This window comes from Sceloporus undulatus, chromosome 2, assembly GCF_019175285.1.
Source record: "Sceloporus undulatus isolate JIND9_A2432 ecotype Alabama chromosome 2, SceUnd_v1.1, whole genome shotgun sequence".
In the NCBI taxonomy this organism is placed as follows: Eukaryota; Metazoa; Chordata; class Lepidosauria; order Squamata; family Phrynosomatidae; genus Sceloporus; species Sceloporus undulatus.
The window spans coordinates 226460965-226474283 of record NC_056523.1 but is presented as its reverse complement, the minus strand read 5'-3'; the positions used below and the strand labels follow the sequence as shown (position 1 = coordinate 226474283).

The 13319-nt window shown below is 42.1% G+C and overlaps 1 protein-coding gene across 1 annotated transcript in view; it reads right to left on the bottom strand.

Moving 5' to 3' along the window:
- Nucleotides 1-681: 681 nt before the first annotated feature.
- The window catches only part of DUSP12 (dual specificity phosphatase 12), a 14825-nt gene continuing 2187 nt past the window's right edge, over nucleotides 682-13319 (bottom strand). Inside the window, exons 2-8 of the mRNA XM_042447726.1 lie at nucleotides 13169-13314; nucleotides 10937-11050; nucleotides 10724-10842; nucleotides 8999-9095; nucleotides 6569-6755; nucleotides 1374-1445; nucleotides 682-1041 (exon numbers count right to left, since the gene is read on the bottom strand). Coding sequence (XP_042303660.1) covers nucleotides 880-1041; nucleotides 1374-1445; nucleotides 6569-6755; nucleotides 8999-9095; nucleotides 10724-10842; nucleotides 10937-11050; nucleotides 13169-13314 — 897 coding nt within the window. The 3' untranslated portion in view covers nucleotides 682-879. The remainder of the gene's footprint in view (nucleotides 1042-1373; nucleotides 1446-6568; nucleotides 6756-8998; nucleotides 9096-10723; nucleotides 10843-10936; nucleotides 11051-13168; nucleotides 13315-13319) is intronic.

The following is a 13319-nucleotide window of genomic DNA, read 5'->3' as shown; positions in this document are numbered from 1 at the left end:
AATAAATAATAAACTTTATTTTTATATCCCACTTTCTGCTGCATCAATCAAGGCAGCTTACATGACTAGAATATATTGGAATAATACATACTCTCAATAAATAAACTGACTCCCTCTTTAAAACAGGATTAAATACAATACAGTTTAAAAATTCAACCTGTTAAAATGACAGCAATTTTCTAGTAGAGGCAGTGGTTACATAAAGTAGGGAGAGTACAGAAATTAGACTGAACTATTCTGGGAAGGCCTGTCGGAAGAGATCCGTCCCGACAGCTTTTTTTGAAGTTGTCTAGGCTGGTTATTTGACGGATCTCCTCCAGCAAAGCGTTCCATAGTCTGGGAGCAGCAGTGGAGAACATCCTCTGGGAAGCTGCCGTTAGTGTGGTTTTTCAAAGCTTTGCTCTTACACATATAATCAATTGTTTGTAGATACAAACAACTTTTCATGTTTTTTTAAAGAATAAATGCTATGATTAGGTAATTGCAGAGCATGGGAAATGGGGTTAGCCCTTCCCTTTTTGGGGTCCTGATGGCAGAATGGGATTATCATTAGGACCAAGGCAGATGAAAGTGGTTTAAACCCTCATTTCCTGGTGCTGCAGTCTTAATGCTGATTTCCCCCACCCAAATGTTTTTCTTTAAAAATGAAAAGAAAAAAGACACAAAATAAAGGAAACATGATCACACATTTCCTGCAGTGTTTATTTGAGAGTTTGGTACAAAATTACTTTTGGTACAAAATCACATCAGAAAAATGCCAGTTGTATACTTCTCTTGCATGTTTCTGGAAAGCTGCAGGAAAAAGCTTTTACTTCAACCCACTGACTCATAAGTCTCATACTGTAAGTTCTTAGAGCTTTTGTGCCAACTGAACCAACCTCACTTTGTCACATCCAGCACAGCACCAACTGGCAGCCCCTTTGCTTCATCCACGCGGCTCTTGTGAATTTGGAAGGCAGGGGTAACCCAGTGGCCACATGAACACTGCGCCCCATGCCAGTGAAAGGAGCCCAACTTTGATGTACATTTCGGGCACAGCAGCTGTAAGGGACCCGAACATAAGGATCATTAGGCAAATTTCTCACTTCTAATCATTTTCCTGGTTAGTTCTAATCAACACAAAACATGGCCTCTTTCATCTAGTTTATTTTAATTTTTTTAATTTTTGAATCAATTGTTCTAGAAAAACTAGAATAATTTAAGTTGGATCAATAATTTCAAATAATTCAAATAGCATAAAACTGTTATTAAATAAGGCACTAGGTTAAAACAGCAGAAAAAACTACAGCTGTTAAAACCATGTACTGTACAATTCAAGAAGAAATATGATTAGGTCCCAAAGGCTTTAATAAAAAGGAAAAGTTGGTACTTACCTGTGATACATTCATTTCCAGCATACAAGGTCCCAGCATCCTGTAAAAGCAGGTAATTCCTCCCACTTGCTCCTAATAGGCAGGAAAAACAAAACAATACCTGCTCCCCCAAGGGAGAGGCTATCACCCCTTCAGAAGCCAGTCATTAGCCAGCCAAGATATACCAAACAATGACATAGTTCAAACATAGTTTTTTTGTGGGGGATTTTGGGCTATGTGGCCATGTTCTAGAAGAGTTTTCTTCCTGATGTTTCGCCAACATCTGTGGCTGGCATCTTCCTGCTATGCTGCAGAGACACAGATATCATACCACAATTTCTCAGTCCTCTGAAGATGCCAGCCACAGATGCTGGCGAAATGTCAGGAAGAAAACTCTTCTAAAACATGGCCACATAGCCCGAAAAACCCCACAAAAAACTATGTATGCCGGCCATGAAAGCCTTCGACTCCACACAGTTCAAACAGTTTTAACTATCAACCACTTTATTCTGGAAGGAACATACTAGAAAATAAGAAACCATAGACAAGGATCAATATTGGCAACAAGAGCAAAAAAGGTATGACTCATGCCTTGTAAGAAGGACATGGTCATCAAGAAACAATGAAGGTCAGCAGGTGATACTCAGATCTGCTGTTGGCACCCAAGGGTAGGCAGGATGCTGGGACCTTGTTTGCTGGAAATGAATGGATCACAAGTAAGTACCAATGTTTCTTTTTGGTTGGAGCCAAGTGATAATATGCTAAAAACATTTTAAAACGTGGCAGAGGGAAGCAGGATCAGTTTGTAGCATTTTGGAGTATCAGTAAAGTTTGCAAGCTTTGCTTGTCTACTTTCACTTTTCTTGCCTTGAATTGTTTGAAGTAAGCTGCTGGTCTGCAAAATGTAGCAAGTACCGGAGAACCAGTTGGTAACAGCTGAGAGAGACAGTGGGGAATGGATGTGTCTGGATAATGCAGAGTGAATGAAGGAAAGGAGATTTGCTAATACCTAGCTGGAATTCTGCTCTCTGTTTGAAACTAAGCACTGGAGCTACAGTGGTGCCTCGGGTTACGAAATTAATTCGTTCCGCGGCTAATTTCGTAACCCGAAAAACCTTCGTAACCCAAATTGCCATAGGCGCTAATGGGGAAAAAAGCCGCGGCTCCATTTAAACAGCGCCGGAGTTTTTTCGTAACCCGAAAAAACGTTCGTAACCCGAAACAATAAATCCCTATGGGATTTTTTCGTATCCCGAAAAATTCGTAAGCTGGGTATTTCGTATCCCGAGGTACCACTGTATTTAAAGCATCAATAATTTACGTCATGTAATAAATACAAAGTTGAACAGCCTGCTAATCTGTAGCATCATACTATGTAATACTATAAATCACAACTGACTGACGGACAAAAGAGTATCGTCAAACACGAAACTTTGATTTCAGAAAAGCTGAGTTTATCAATCGCGGGAAAACAGTGAGTAAAATCCTATGGCTAGAGATGCTAAAAGAAAAGGACACTCAGCAAGAGTAGGAATTCATAATGAAGAAACTGCAAAAATTACAACAACAAATCATCCCATGGAAGGAAAAAAAAGGATATATCTCAAAAAGCCAATGTGGGTTTCACAGCAAACTCAAGTAAGTGCAAAGGAAAAAAAGAGCATGTATAAAGAAAGCAAAAAAGGACACTTCACCAAGGAAGATGTGTAGTAAAAGCTTGCAGGAATAGTGTAAAGAAAACTAAAGCTCAGAATGAGCTGGTACTGGCTAGGGAAGCAGGGATTAAAAAATGTATTTTTGGATGTATTCAAAGAATGACTAAGGAAACTGTGGGACTGCTGCTCAGTAAGAATAGTAAAATGCTAACAGATTACAACAAAAGGCAGAACTGCTCAACACCTATTTTCCTCGTTTTCTCACAAAACAAGAATTGTATGCGTCCACGCATTAGCAAAGATCTTAGCAAAGGACTTAGATTGCAATCCAGAAATGGCAAGAAGATAACCAAGAATCACCTACTTAAACTAAATGACTTCTAATTTGCAGGGCCAGAAAAACTGCACCCCAGAAGATTGAAGGAACTTGTGGAACATGAGAACATGTGAAAAGGGCCTTAGAATTATTGTTGATTATAAATGAACATGGCCCATCAGTATGATGCTGCCAAGTAGACCACAAGTTGAACATGAGTCAACAGTGTGATGCGGCAGCTAACAAGAACAATGTGATTTTAGGCTGCATCAATAAAAGTATAGTGTCTAGATCAAGGGAAGTAATAGTGCCACTCTATTCTGCTTTGGTGAGGCCTCACCTGGAATATTGTGTCCAGTTCTGGGCACCACAATTCCAAAAGGATGTAGAAAAACTGGAGCATGTCCAAAGGAGGGCGACTAAAATGGTGAAGGGTCTGGAAACCATGCCCTATGAGGAATGCCTTAGGGAGCTGGGTATGTTTAGTTTGGAGAAGAGAAAGTTAAGAGGTGATATGATAGCCCTGTTTAAGTATTTGAAGAGATGTCATATTGAGGAGGGAGCAAGCTTTTTTCTGCTGCTCCAGAGACTAGAATGCAGAACAATGGATGCAAATTGCAGGAAAAGAGATTCCACCTCAACATTAGGAAAAGCATCCTGACAGTAAGGGCTGTTTGACAGTGGAACAAACTCCCTCGGAGTGTGGTGGAGTCTCCTTCCTTAGAGGTCTTCAAACAGAGGCTGGATGGCCATCTGTCAGGGATGCTCTGATTTAGATTTCCTGCATGGCAGGGGATTGGACTGGATGGCTCTTGTGGTCTCTTCCAACTCTATGATTCTATGAAAAGAAGGCAAATAATATTTTACTCTGCATTAACAGAATTGTAATTTCCAAGAGAAGGAAAGTAATAGTAAAACTGATTCAGCCAGGCCTCATCTGGAGTACTGCATTCAGTTCTGGACACCTCATGTTAGGAAAGATACAGACAAGTTGGAGCAGGTTCAGAGTAGAGCAAAAAGGATGATACAAGGAATGAAGAACAAACATATTAAGTAAAGCTGTGGGAATTGAACACTAAGGGGTGAGATAATTGCACTCTATAAATATCTAAAGGGCTGTCACAGAAAGGAGTGAGCAGGTATGTTCTCTACTGCTCCAGATGGTAGGACTGGATCTAACAGTTTTAAGCTGCAGGAAGGTAGATTTTAATTAAACTTTAGAAGGAACTTCTTGATAGTAAATGCACGTTGACAAGAGAACCAAATTACCAGAGAGGTGGTGGGCTCTCTTTATCTAGATGTCTTCAAAGAGAGACGAGGTATTTCCTGCATTATGCGAAGTTGGGCTCATTGGCCTATGAGGCCCCTTCTAACTCTATAATTCTACAATTCTGTGATTTCATCTCTTTCTCTAGATGCGCTTTAAACCGGCTACAGAAAAGGATATGGAGTTGAGACTACTATGGTTGCCTTAAATGTGCCTGGGAAAGTGTTTCTGCTAGTACTTTTGAACCTCATTCCATATCATTGACCATGGTATCCTTCTGGAATGCTGGGGGGTTAGTAGGAATCGGAGGCACTGTGCTTCAGTGGTTCCAATCCTATATCTTGGATATGTGCCAGATAGTGGTGCTTGGGGACAGCTGCTCTTCAAAAAGAGAGCTGTTATTTGGCATACAAGAAAGTATCATTCTATCCCAAATGCTGTTCAACATCTACATGAAACCACCGTGAAAAATCATCCAGAAACATGGTGAGGTGCTGATGACATTTAAAGATATTTCTCCATGCCTTCAAAAACAGTCTCAGCTAAGGATATTGTGTCTCCTCTAAGTGAATGCCTGGAAGGAGCAGTGAGCTGAATGAGGAAAAAGAAACTGAAGCCAAATGCCAAAAACACAAGAGGCGATTACTGTCAAAGGTTCCAACCTGGGTTTGGAGATGTGTGAACCAGTCCCAGGTTGGGTTACACTCCCACTGAAAGATGTGTTTGCAGTGTGGGAGTGCTTCTGGCCCCATCATTCCAAATGACAGCTCAGATAAATGTGATGGCTAGGAATGCTTACTATCAGCTTTGGTCGTTACACCCCTTCCTGGAGTTGGAGGCCCAAAAGATGGTAGTGCATGTGCTGGTAAACTCAAGGCTGGACTTCTGCAATGTGATATACATTGGTCTACCTCTGTACCAAGTTCAGAAATGTCAGTCAATTCAAACCACGGCAGCCAGATTGGTTACAGGTACATCTAGGACTGATCACATTACACCAATATTGAAATCACTCCACTAGTATTAGCTGGTTACAGTCGGCTCTTTTCTTCCGCAGGCTTACCCAACCCCATTCTCCCCAATGATGGCACATGCGCATTGCTGCACCAATGCAGTCATACACTCGTCACACCTCCATTGAGGAGAGAGAGACTTGAGGTACCATGGAATTTGCTATCTGCAGGGAAGAGGATCCAGCACACAATTGGCTCTTTTATTAGATATGAAGTGCCAATTGTATTACATTTAATGCCCTCCATGGTTTTGGTCCAGGTTAACTATGGGATCTCCTCTTCCTGTATAATCTGATCCATATCTTCTGGGGGACATTTACTCCACTCAAGCAAGATTAGAGTGGCCATTTTGGGTGAAAGGTGGGATATAAACACAATGAATAAACTGTCACCTGTTGGAAGAGATTAATAATGGAATATGCTGTCTGAATGTAAAACAGCATTAAATATCGTCTTTCCTGGGAGGCCTATGGTTATATATGGGTTTTCTATGTTCTTTAAACTGATGCTATGTATCTTAACTGCTTAATGTGTTTTAATTGATGTTAAGTGCAGTGCACCCTTACTCTACGCGGGGGATCTGTTCCAGACTCCCCCACATAAAGCAAATACCGCCTATGCTCGAGGCCATTTAAATGAATGGGGCTCGTGCATGTGGTTGTGTGGCGGCGTGCACGCCATGAGCACACGTCCCATTCATCCCTATGGAACACGCTGCCCCTTTTCCCTGTGTGGCTTTCAGCGTATTATATTTTAATCTATTTCTGTTCCCTGCCTATATAAGGAGATAAAAAAATAAATATTATTATCAGTCACTCTAAGGCAGGCATGTACAATGTGTTTAGCCTAATGATATCAATCAAGGTCTAGCTCTCTATATTAATGACACTTTTGCTGTTCAGTCTTTAGCAATTAAATAAATATTTTTACTCCTTCCAAAGATTAAGGAGGGTTGTTTTCCTCACCTGTCCTTCCATCACTCCTAAAAGCACTGGCTCCATCCACTGCAGAGGCTCAACGAAGTAAGAAGTACAACTGGATCTGCCATTACAGTGAAAAAGAACAGGTTCTGAAAATTTCTTGTGAGCAAAAGCTGCCGGTCCTTTGCCTTCATCATGAGATAAGATGCTTGAGCTTTGAAAGAGCTGACGCCTATTTTCCAGATAAAAAGATAAGAGAATGACTTGAAAAAACACTAACAACATTGCAGCAGCAAAAATTAACTATTTCAAGCTATATGTTTCCTTGCATTCTTTGTTATTTAATAAGGTATATAAAAACAGTGAGGGAAAAATACCACTGCAAAGCAAATATATACCATTAAAGCATGCTTCTTATCAAAAGCCCCAAGAAGGAAGTATGAAGTAAACAGAAACTACACCATGAAGAACAGAATTTTTTTTTGAGTTACAAGGAAGACACCCCCTTGGTATATAAAGCATTTTGCTATTGCCAGTATTTCAAAGTTCTCCAGTATATGAATGTCATGGGAAATGGCTGTTTAATAGTGGCATATTAAAAGTGTTTATTCTGACTTTAATTATGGTTTAGTTAGCTGAGACTGATGTATCTGACTTGACCTACTCTCATAACGACCACTCAAAGGTCATTTCTGTTCTGAAAAGTACAAAATTATTTCCCATTGAGAAAAGTTTAATGTTTCAAGTTTAACAGGTCATTGTCAGATATCTAATGTTAAATGGAAGAAGTCACACTCCAAAAGGTGCCCAACTTTTCTAACCACAAGACTGAACTTTCTCATTATCACCTTAGAATCAGCATCCACAAAAGGAAAACAAACTGAACTCCATCAATGGAGCTCTGCCAAAATATATTGTCACTGTGACTTACAGGATTGAACTGCTGTACCCAAATACCCCTCTCAGTGGCACCTTTTCCATCAGAAACCAGTGACACTCAATGCTGCTATTGGAGAGGAGGTGCGCTCTAGGACCTGGGGAAGGAAATCCTACACATGGTGTAGGCAGAATTCTAGAGATACTCTTTAAGACAATGTGGGGAAAGCTGCACATAGGACCGAAGGATGATAATTTTTTGCTCTCTAATATCCCCTTTGTGAGCATGGTAGGTTACTTCTCCACATTCCCTGCCCAAGTCATTTTAGGCCAAGAGGCCTTTTTCCGATGGAAAGACAGCTTCTGGTCCTAAAATGGCCAAAAACATGAGGGCAAAAAACTTTTTTTCAGGGCATATGGTGGGAAGATTCCTAGAAGGCCCAACTCTGCTCCTTCAGTTCTGGCCACTACTCAGACTATGTCAGTTTTAGCACTTCTTCAATAAGAATGCCACTTCTTCAAAAGACATGCCTCAGGCTGCCTTGTTAAGATAGCTATGATGGTATACACATGAATTACAGTATATACATTTGTGCATACGAATGTATGACAGTTATCTTTTAAAAGCAGACTTTATGCTTACACTTATTTGGACTCTTATTCTGAAGCCATTTCAATGACTTGCATTGTGAGCCCCTTGGGAAATTAGAAAAATGCTATAAGGAACTCTGATCACAGAATCATAGAATCATAGAGTTGGAAGAGACCACAAGGGCCATCCAGTACAATCCCCCTGCCATGCAGGAAATCACAATCAAAGCATCCCCGACAGATGGCCTTCCAGCCTCTGTTTAAAGACCTCCAAGGATGGAGACTCCACTACACTCCGAGGAAGAAGTGTGTTCCATTGTCGAACAGTCCTTACTGTCAGGATGCTCTTCCTAATATTGAGGTGGAATCTCTTCTCCTGCAGTTTGCATCCATTGCTCCTATTCTCTGGAGCAGCAAAAAACAAGTTAGCTCCCTCCTCAATGTCACATCCCTTCAAGTATTTAAACAGGGCTATCATATCACCTCTTAACCTTCTCTTCTCCAGGCTAAACATCCCCAGCTCCCTAAGTCATTTCTCATAGGGCATGGTTTCCAGATTCTTCACCATTTTGGTCACCCTCCTTTGGACATGCTTCAGTTTCTCAACATTGTGGTGCCCAGAACTGGACACAATACTCCAGGTGGGTACTGACCAGAGCAGAATAGAGTGGCACTATTACTTCCCTTGATGCAGCTTAAAATCTCATTGGCCTTGTTAGCTGCTGCATCACACTGTTGACTAATGTTCAATTTGTGGTCTACTTGGACTCCCAGATCCCTTTCATACGTAGTAGTCTCATTCAGCCAGGTGTCACCCATCCTATATCAGTGCATTTCATTTTTCCGCCCTAAGTGCAGTACCTTTCATTTCTCTGTGCTGAAATTCATTTTATTAGCTTTGGCCCAGCTTTCTAATCTATTAAGGTCATTTTGAATTTTAATCCTGTCAAAATGATCACAAAGGACAGAGCAGAATATAAATTTAATAAATAAATGTCAGCTTCATACCGGCACTTCCTACACTTGTAAAGAACTTCACAATTTGGAGTCTGTTGTATGTTGTTTGGATCAACTGCAAAGACTTCTTCTGGAAGGTCCTGTGAATCTGAAAAGAAGAAGCAACACTAAATGAACTGGCAAACAAGCATGAGGGAATTTTTGATACACTGCTTATTTAAAAATGCATAATAAATACATAAACTATTTTAATAACAATTTCAGGAACTGAACTACATATCATTTGCTAAGCATCTTACTGGAACATCTACAGCACAATCCCTGGCTTTCTTTGATAATTACAATTGTATCTATAAATGTTCAAATGTTTATTTTATCCTTATTTATGGGACTGTTGACAATGGTAGAATAATATAAAAATGTCATCAGTTCACTTAAAAAAATCAGGACTGGTGGTGCAGTGGTTAATTGCCTGTACTGCAGCCATTCACTCAAAACCACAAGGTTGCGAGTTCAAGACCAGCAAAAGGGCCAAACCTCGACTCAGGCTTGCATCCTTCCGAAGTCGCTAAAATGAGTACCCAGACTGTTGGGGGCAAATTAGCTTACTTGCTAATTAGCTTACTTGCTATTCACCGCTATGATCTTTGGAATAGCGGTACAGTATATAAATAAAACAAATCATTAAATAATAATAATAATAATAATATAACATAATAGTATATTAGGACATTAATCCTTTCATTACTTCTCTGCTGCTGTGTTGAACACAGGCACAGATATAGTCTGTGTACGAGAAGGATATAAACTATACTCCCCATGGCTATTGTTAGCAAAAAAACTCATCACACAAGGCCTAAGATGCCCATGTTTGCTTCCAATTAGCACCAAGAGGGGACCTGCTTCCAATATACAGCCTGCTCAACTAGCCACTGTCATCCTCCTCAGATTTGTCTAATACTAGTTTAACACCCACTCAAGTTGGCAGCCATCACCACATCTGGCAGTAAAAGATTCCAGAGTTTATATCTGCGCTTTATCTGTCCTACATTTTCTGCAACTCAGCTTCAGGGAGTGATTGCATTCTAGTGTTATCAGAAGCAGATCAATTCCACACCATACACAATTTTTTATACTCCTGCAATGTCCCTGTACCCACACATGTTGAATGTTCCAATAATTTATTTCTCCTCAGAGAATATTCTGTACTTTACCAGCTCTATAATATCCTTTTGGAAGTGCAGTGATCAAGACTATGCGACAATATTCCAAGTGGAATTGCATTCGTGTGGATGCATTATTACACTGGTAGTTTTGTTTCCAATTCCCCCCAATACTATGCAATGTTGGCTCTGTCTTCATCACAGCAGTGGCACATTGAGCCAATCGTTTCAATAACCTTATTTAGTTCTTTCCTTGTCAGTTACCATGAGCTCAGATGCCATTAGCATCTATGTGAAAGTAGGATTTTTGCTCCACTTCACACTCACATACACAGGACACCATTCACAATGCTAATGCCTGTTCCCTGAGTCTAGATAGAGTTTTCTAATGCTCTTCACTGTCTCTTTTTATTTTAATCATCCCAAATACTTCAAGTTGTAAGCAACTTGATCACCTCCTTGCTAGCTGATAAATCCCAAAGCCCATGTTTTTGCAGATAAGGGAACTATTATTTACTGTCAAGTTTTTCAGTACTAATTTCTGTTGTGTCGCAACTGACAAAGCATAGCACAAAACAAAAATCTTTGATGTAATAATGTTTAGTTCCCATACCAGGGTATCTCTCTGCAATCCTCTGCAAACGATATTGTTTGTAAACAGGACTGTTTACATTAACTTCACACCCCATTTTTTCATAGAGTTTCAGTTGCCACTCAAAGCCCTCGTTCATTCTGGAATAACAAATCAGACACGTTCTTGCATCACAGAAAATGCATGCTCGATTCCTCAGGAGAAAACCATTTTTAATAAGGGTGAAGAACCCACTTGGCATCGGGTTTGATGGCCTGGATGAAGGCATAGGCCTCTTCAAAGGGGAGATTGTTGGCCTTCATCAAATATGCAGTCACAACAGCGACACTTCGGCTGACTCCAGCTTGACTGAAAATGCAAAGAGGACCCAAATAAATATAGTCATTACACAGTAATATCCAGCAAAAACAGGCATCTTGTTCTCTTAAAACATATTTTTACCTTTGAGACCTTATAAAGGGCTAATTGCAGTCTCAGAGCACTTTTCTAAGGCAGCTCCACATAGAGCTCATTGCAGTAGTCCAAATGGGATGTAACCAAGGCATGTCATAGAATCATAGAGGTGGAAGAGACCACAAGGGCCATCCAGTCCAACCCCCTGCCATGCAGGAAATCTAAATCAAAGCATCCCCGACAGATGGCCATCCAGCCTCCGTTTGAAGACCTCTAAGGAAGGAGACTCCACTAGACTCCTAGGAAGTGTGTTCCACTGTTGAACAGCCCTCACTGTCAGGAAGTTCTTCCTAATGTTGAGGTGGAATCTCTTTTCCTGCAGCTTGCATCCACTGCTCCTTGTTCTAGTCTCTGGAGCAGCAGAAAACAAGCTTGCTCCCTCCTCAATATGACATCCCTTCAAATATTTGAACAGGGCTATCATATCACCTCTTAACCTTCTTTTCTCCAGGCTAAACATCCCCAGCTCCCTAAGTCGTTCCTCATAGGGCATGGTTTCCAGACCCTTCTCCATTTTTGTCGCCCTCCTTTGGATACGCTCCAGTTTCTCAATGTCCTTTCTGAATTGTGGCGCCCAGAACTGGACACAATATTCTAGGTGGGGCATGACCAGAGCAGAATACAGTGACACTATTACTTCTCTTGATCTAGACACTATACTTTTATTGATGCAGCCTAAAATCGCATTGGCCTTATTAGCTGCTGCTTCGCACTGTTGACTCATGTTCAACTTGTGGTCTACTTGGGACTCCTAGATCCCTTTCACATGTAGTTTCATTCAGCCAAGTGTCCCCCAACCTACTGTGGCCAGATCAGACTTCTCTAGGAACAGGTGCAGTTGGTGCACTAGCTTTACCTGTGGAAACACACTCCTGGCCAGTGTTGAAACCTGGGCCTTCAGGCTAAGCACCGAATCCAGGAGTACCCCCAAACAGTGAACCTGTGTCTTCAGGGGCAGTGTAATCCCATCTAACACCAATTGCATTTCTGTTCCCAGATCTGACTGACCAGGAGCACTTCTCTCTTGTCTGGATTAAGCTCCAATTTGTTTACCCTCACTCAAGTCAATTCTACCTGGCAGATACTGATTTAGTCCAGGAACAGCTTCCTTGGTACTGGGTGGAAAGGAGAGATAGAGCTGGGTGTCACTAGTACCTTGGCAACACTTGGACAACTGCTCCCAGCAGTTTCACATAGATGTTAAATAGTAAAGGGGGCAGGACTGAGCCCTGAGAGACCCACAGACCAGTGTCCGCCAGCACCTCCTCCTGGGTCCCCTTCCAGGAAAGGCCTCCACACATTGGTGACCCCATCCCCATCCCAGAGAAGTGGCCAGAGGCCCCCAAGAGCCCTAGCAGGACCAAGAGGGAGGTTTCCTATCCAGCTCCCAGGGCAGGACTTCATCTGAGGCTGCTTCTGTCCCACAGCTGCCCCAAGGTCCGTCCCCCCCAATCTCTCTCAAACAGGGAAGCAATCCCATGAAGACGTCACTAGAGAATTGAATAGAATCACTGTTAGTCACTGTTGGAACTGTGACTGGCTTGAGCACCAAACTGTGATTTCAGTGACCGTGGGCCTGAACAGACAGGCCAAAATAAAGCTGCTTCAGATAACCTTGGAGGTATGCTGTTTAAATGTAAGGCACTGCACTTGGGGCGGAAAAATGAAATGCACAGATATAGGGTGGGGGACACCTGACTGAATGAAACTACGTGTGAAAGAGATTTAGGAGTCCAAGGAGACCACAAGTTGAACATGAGTTGATGGGGGGACACTTGGCTGAATGAAACTACATGTGAAAGGGATCTGGGAGTCCAAGGAGACCACAAGTTGAACATGAGCCAACAGTGTGATGCGGCAGCTAACAAGGCGAATGCGATTTTAGGCTGTAAAGAGGAGTAGAACCGTAGAATCACCGGCGTCTTCGCAAGGGAGAGAGGCAGAGGGAGCCAGCCAGCTCCCGAAGCGCCCGCGGAGGCCTCGGAGGGCGTCCTCTCCCGGCCCCCTGCTCACCATCGGACGAGGACGCCCCTCCCTCGGGCCTCGTGGATGAAGCGCAGGGCTGCGTCCAGGCAGCCCAGGAGGTCCGTCTGCGGCTGATCCAGCGCCTCCACGTGGAGCACCGCCTCCGCCTGCCTCTCCTCTTCCTCGGTGGGCGGCTCCG